The 6,186-nt window shown below is 52.5% G+C and overlaps 1 protein-coding gene across 5 annotated transcripts in view; it reads left to right on the top strand.

The window, feature by feature from the left end:
- The first annotated feature begins 4,237 nt into the window (after positions 1-4,237).
- CD37 (CD37 molecule) overlaps positions 4,238-6,186 on the top strand; it is a 6,055-nt gene continuing 4,106 nt past the window's right edge. For 2 of the 5 annotated variants that reach the window (XM_011946395.1, XM_011946393.1), the window contains exons 1-4: positions 4,238-4,447; positions 4,547-4,619; positions 5,766-5,890; positions 6,004-6,078. In XM_011946395.1, coding sequence (XP_011801785.1) covers positions 4,379-4,447; positions 4,547-4,619; positions 5,766-5,890; positions 6,004-6,078 — 342 coding nt within the window. In that variant the 5' untranslated portion in view covers positions 4,238-4,378. Of the gene's footprint in view, positions 4,620-4,718; positions 4,857-5,765; positions 5,891-6,003; positions 6,079-6,186 lie in introns of all 5 variants that reach the window. The other 3 variants (XM_011946391.1, XM_011946396.1, XM_011946394.1) reach the window with 3 other exon arrangements.

Raw genomic sequence — 6,186 nt, 5'->3', positions numbered from 1 at the left:
ATAAATTACTACAAACTTAGTGGTTTAAAGCAACAAATATATACATACATATATAATCTCACAGTTCTGGATGCCAAAAGTCCGAAATTAAGGTGTCAGCACGCCATTTCCTTCAAAGGTTCAGAGGAGAATCCTTCCTTGACTCTTCAGTTTCTGGTAGCTCCTGGTGTTCCTCCCCTCCCACCACCCCCCATGCAGGGTCTTGCTCTGTCATCCAGGCTGTGGAGTGCAGTGGTGCAATCACGGCTCACTGCAACTTCGATCTCCCAGGCTCAAGCAATCCTCCCACGTCAGCCTCCTGAGTAGCTGGGACTGTAGGCACATACCAAAGCCCAGATAATTTTTTTGTTAATTTTTGTAGACAGGGTCTCACTATGTTGCCCAGGCTGGTCTCGAACTCCTGGGCTGTGATCCTCCTGCCTCCCAAAGTGCTGGGATTACAGCTGCCTCACCTGGCCCATAATAATGTTTTGATATATATAGTGTATGCAGTAACAGGTATTCTATTTGTAGTTAATAGGATGTTTAAGGTTACCTGCTTTAACAAACAACCCTAAAATCTTAGTAGCTTAATACAATAGGTTCTTACTTACATAAAGTCCAAAATGCTTTATGTAAGTCCAAGGATAATTCTCAGCTTCCTGCAGCCAGTGAGTGAAGGCAGAAAGAGTAAGAATTATGGAGGACATTCTAGACTGAGTCTGGAAATGGGCTACGTCCCTTCTGCACTCATTCCATTGGCCCAAGACCAGTCACATGACCTCAACTTCACTGCACGGAGACCTGGGAAATGAAGTCCTCCTGTGTGCCTAGGAAAAAAGAAACCAAGTTGGTGAGCATCGAAGCTGCAGTGAGCCGTGATTGCACCACTGCACTCTGCCACCTACCCTTTGACTTCTGGTTACTCATGTACTCATCTCTGAAGAAGGATCAGTGGGTGGGAAGAAGGGATTGGTGTATTAGTGTCCTATGGCTGAAATAGCAAATTACCACAGACTTACTACTTAGAACAACAGAAATTTATTCTCGCATAGTTCTGTAGGCCAGAAGTCCAAAATCAAGGTGTCACCAGGGCCATGCTCTTTCCAGAGGCTCTGAGAGAAAATCAGTTCTTTGCATCTTCCAGCTCCTGGTGACTCCAGGAGTTCCTCGGCTTGTAGCTTCAGAACTCCAGTCTGTGTGTCTGCTATCACATGGTGCTCTCCTCTTCTGTGTCTTCTCCTCTGTGTGTTTCTTAGGACACTTGTCAACCGGGCGCGGTGGCTCATGCCTGTAATCCCAGAACTTTGGGAAGCCGAAGTGGGTGGATCACGAGGTCACGAGGTTCAAGACCAGCCTGGCCAAGATGGTGAAACCCTACCTCTACTAAAAATACAAAAATTAGCTGGGTGTGCACTCCCAGCTACTCAGGAGACTGAGGCAGAGAACTGCTTGAACCTGGGAGGCGGAGGTTGCAGTGAGCCGAGATTGCGCCACAGCACTCCAGCCTGGGTGACAGACTTGTCTCAAAAAAAAAAAGAAAAAAAAAGGACACTTGTCATCAGATTTAGGGGCCACACAGATAATTCAGGATCTTGGGATCCTGAATGTAATTACACCCGCAAAACCCCTTTTTTCCAAATAAGGTCACCATAAGTTCTGAGGATTAGGACATAGACTATCTTTTTGGAGAACGCCATGCAACCCACTACAGTCAGCTATAATTATTTTTGTAGAAAACGATGAGAACCTGACTTAGGATGGTGGCCTTGGAGAGAAGTGGGTGGGTTTGCAATGTACTTCAGTGGTAGAGCAGAGGTATTTGTGGTGGTTAGAAACAGAAGCTGAGGGGCTGGGCGCGGTGGCTCACACCTGTAATGTCAGCACTTTGGGAGGCCGAGGCAGGTGGATCACTTGAGGTCAGGAGTTCAAGACCAGCCTGGCCAACATGGTGAAACCCTGTCTCTACTAAAAATACAAAAATTAGTCAGGTGTGGTGGTGCAACGCCTGTAATCCCAGTTGCTCAGGAGGCTTGAGACGGGAGAATTGCTTGAACCCGGGAGGTGGAGGTTGCAGTGAGCCATAATCCCACCACTGCACTCCAGCCTGGGCAACAGAGTAAGACTCCATCTCAAAACAAACAACAACAACAACAAAAAAAAACCTGGGTGTGGTGGCTCATGCCTGTAATCCCAGCACTTGGGGAGGCCAAGGTGAGATCACTTGAGGTCAGGAGTTCGAGGTCAGCCTCGGGAGTCTGAGGCAGAAGAATCACTTGAACCCAGGAGGAGGAGGTTGCAGTGAGCCGACTGCACCACTGTACTCCAGCCTGGGCGAAGAGCAAGACTCTGTCTCGACAACAACTGAAAAAATAAAATCTGAGGGATGAGCAGGGTGGTGACTCAGTGTTTGGATACAGAATTGTGTGGCTCAGGTCTGGGATTCAAAAAGAGCCCTCTGGGGCTCTGTGGGGGACAGACTGGAGGGAGAGACTAGAAGCCAGGGAGAAGCCTAGAGTCAGGGTCTAGGTAGCAGAGCAGGAGCCCGGAGCCTACCTGAGCCCTCAGGACAGAGAAGAGGGGTGGAGTAGAGACTCAGGAGGCAGGAGGGGTCTGGTTTAGAGACTGATGCGCTGTTGGGGGAGAGGGGACAAGATGGGGCTTTGACCCCATGACTAGACAGATGGTGGGGCTGCCTCAGATGAGGAAACCAGGTGAGAGAATTTGGGGACATCAGGGGAAACTGCAGAGGCCACTGGGTGTGCACCTGCAACCAGGCACTGCAGACCCAGATCTGACTGTCAGGATCCCAGGCTCAGTGCCTCCTTCTCTGGGGCCTCTGCTCCTCGGGCCCCACTGCAGAGGCAGGAAGTACCGCCTAATGCTCAGCTTCCGCTGGGGGTGTTGGCACGGCCCAGCGCCCTCTCCACTCCCAGGGACCTTCCCACCTCGAGCCTGTAGCACTTTCACTTCCCCAGGTACCCAGCCCCTACCCCCAGCACCTGGGTGCTCCCTGGTCCAGAACAGGCTGCAGACTCTGAGAGGTGCAAAGACAAGTAGGGAAGGGGGAGACAGAGAAAGGAAGGCAGGCTGGCCCAGCACCTTAGGAGGCCAAGGCAGGAGGATCACTTGAGCCCAGAAATTTGAGACCAGCCTGGCAACACAGTGAGACTCCCATCTCTACAAAAAATGAAGAAAATCAGCCAGGCATGGTGATGTGCACCTGTAGTCCCAGCCACTCGGGAGGCTGAAGTGCAAGGATTGCTTGAGCCTGGGAAGATCGGGGCTGCAGTGAGCTATGATTGCACTACTGCATTCCAGCCTGGGTAACAGTCTCAAAAACAAAAACAAAAGAGAGATGAAGAGAGAAAGGAGGAAGGGACCCAAAGAAGGGACCAGAAACACAGAGAAAGGCCAGGCACAGTGGCTCACGTCTGTAATCCCAGCACTTTGGGAGGCCAAGGCAGGAGGATCGCTTGAGTCCAGGAGTTCCAGACCAGCCTGGGCAACCTAGTGAGACCCCGTCTCTGTTTTTTCAAATTAAATATAAAAAATAAAACACTCCCATTCCATAGGAAGACCCCATTTCTACAAAAAATACAAAAATGAGCCAGGCGTGGTAGTGTACACTGTAATCCCAGCTACTCGGAAGGCTCCAGTGGGAGGATTGCTTGAGCCCAGGCTACAGTGAGTTATTTGCCGCACTGTAGTCCAGCCTGGGTCAAAAGTGAGACCCTGTCTCAAAAAGAAACAAATACATAAATAAAATAAAGAAACACAGAGAGAGGGAGAACAGAGACCCCAGGGGGCAGGAGGAGAGAGACCCAGAGGAGGGAGAGACTTTGCTGAGAGAAGGGGACAGAGATGGGGAGTGGCAAGAAGGTGGGGACAAAGACCCAGAGAGGAGGAACAAGAGACCCAGGGCAGGGAAGGGGAGACACAGCTGGATGCAGAGATGGGAGAGCTTAGCAGGCTATGAGGTCAGAGTGTCTGTGAGGTCAGCTGCTGTCCAGGGTCAGCCCTGGGGTCCCCATGCCCAGAGGTGGGTACAGTAGATCAGGTGTCCCTTTAGATCCCCCAGCGCCTGAGACATGGAGACCTGGGAGGGACTGCCCCGTGAGTCCTTGGTGCCCACAAATTCCAAGGCCCCTCAGGTACCACAGCGTGTGTCCCGGTGGGGCAGGTGAGGGAGACAGGGACAGAGAGAGCCAGAAAGCCACCTTGCATGAAGCAGGAGGGGGTGGAGCCCCACCCCTGGAACTTCCTCTTTCGGGGTTCTTCCTTTCTGTCTCAGCTCTCCGTCTCTCTTTCTCTCTCAGCCTCTGTCTTTCTCCCTGTCTCCCCTACTGTCAGCACCTCTTCTGTGTGGTGAGTGGACCGCTCACCCCTCTAGGTGAAGATGTCGGCCCAGGAGAGCTGCCTCAGCCTCATCAAATACTTCCTCTTCGTTTTCAACCTCTTCTTCTTCGTGAGTTGCCTCATGGCTCCCCAGCCCGGGCCCAGCCCCTGCCGCTCACCCTGCCCTCATCTTCCCCCGGGGCCCACCACCGTATCTGCCTCTCCTCAGGTCCTGGGCAGCCTGATCTTCTGCTTCGGCATCTGGATCCTCATCGACAAGACCAGCTTCGTGTCCTTTGTGGGTGAGGGGGGCTGGGGCAGGTGGGAGGGCCTCCCCCAACCCAAGTGACTTCCTGTGGTCTCCCTTGTGTCAGGGAGACCCCTGGTGCCCTACTCTGCAGGCAGGCCACAGGCTCCCATCCACTGCTGGCCGCTGCTTGGCTTCTCGGAGCCTGCGTCTTCCGGCAAATGGGGTTGTGCATACAATGACCATGAGAGCCATTTCTCAAGCACTTCCTATCTGTCGGGACTTGTGGCTGGTCAGATGCCCCCACAAACCTTCCCCTCTCTTGAGGTTCAGAGAGGGGAAGTCCCTTGATGGATGTCATATAGCAAGGAAGTAAAATAGCCGAAATAACATTAATAGTAATAGGAAAAAAATAATGAAGTATGACCCTAAATAATAATGAAATATGACCCTAAATGTTCATATTTAAGAAGTCTTTGCCCTGTGTTGAGGACTGGGTTGAACACATGTTCCCGTGTGTCCCTCAAAATGACCTAGGGGCCGGGCGCGGTGGCTCACGCCTGTAATTTCAGCACTTTGGGAGGCCGAGGCAGGTGGATCACTTGAGGACAGGAGCTCGAGAATAGCCTGGCCAACATGGTGAAACCCCGTCTCTACTAAAAAATACAAAACATTAGCCAGGCGTGGTGGCACGTGCCTGTAGTCCCAGCTACTAGAGAGGCTGAGGCAGGAGAATCACTCGAACCTGGGAGGCGGAGGTTGCTGTGAGTCGACATCACATCACTGCACTCCAGCCCGGGTGACAGAGCGAGACTCCATCTCAAAAAAACAAAAACAAAAACAAAAAAACACAACAAACAAACCAAAAAACCTCTGAGAAATAGATACCATCCCCTAGGCCTCAGGGAGGTTTAAAGAGCCAAGCCAAGGTCACAGAACAAGTGATAGGGCTGAAACTACTGGGGATGAGGAGGAGCTGAAGGAGGACGGGGAGGGTGAGAGGAAGAGCGAGATCCAAGGATAGGAAAGAAAGAAGAGAAAGTTTCAGAAGGAGACAGGGACTCAGGGTGGGGCAGGGATAGAGTCCCAGAGAGAAGGGCACCAGGATACTGCTTCCCACTTGGGCGGCTACCTAGGCGGGAAATGGGGCTGCCTGGAATTGTGCCACCCGGCTCATCATTGCTCCCCTCACCTCTCCCAGGCTTGGCCTTCGTGCCCCTGCAGATCTGGTCCAAAGTCCTGGCCATCTCTGGAGTCTTCACCATGGGCCTTGCCCTCCTGGGTTGTGTGGGAGCCCTCAAGGAGCTCCGCTGCCTCCTGGGCCTGGTGAGTGCCTCATCCCTCTCCATACCTAGGAACACTCGTATCTCCACCCTCAAAAACGGCCTGGGCCGAGGTTGCGAGGGTGGTCAGCCTGATCTCTCCACTCTGCTCCCCAGTATTTTGGGATGCTGCTGCTCCTGTTTGCCACGCAGATAACCCTGGGAATCCTCATCTCCACGCAGCGGGCCCAGGTGAGCTTCCTGCAGTGGCCACCACCCACCCCCAGCAGAGGCAGACAGGGACTAACCTAGATAAAGAGAAATAAGAGGCTGGGCCTGGTGGCTCATGCCTGTAATCCC

This window comes from Colobus angolensis, unplaced genomic scaffold, assembly GCF_000951035.1.
Source record: "Colobus angolensis palliatus isolate OR3802 unplaced genomic scaffold, Cang.pa_1.0 Scaffold25, whole genome shotgun sequence".
Lineage (NCBI taxonomy): Eukaryota > Metazoa > Chordata > Mammalia > Primates > Cercopithecidae > Colobus > Colobus angolensis.
The sequence above is the reverse complement of the archived record's forward strand: the minus strand, read 5'-3'. Positions and strand labels throughout refer to the sequence as shown.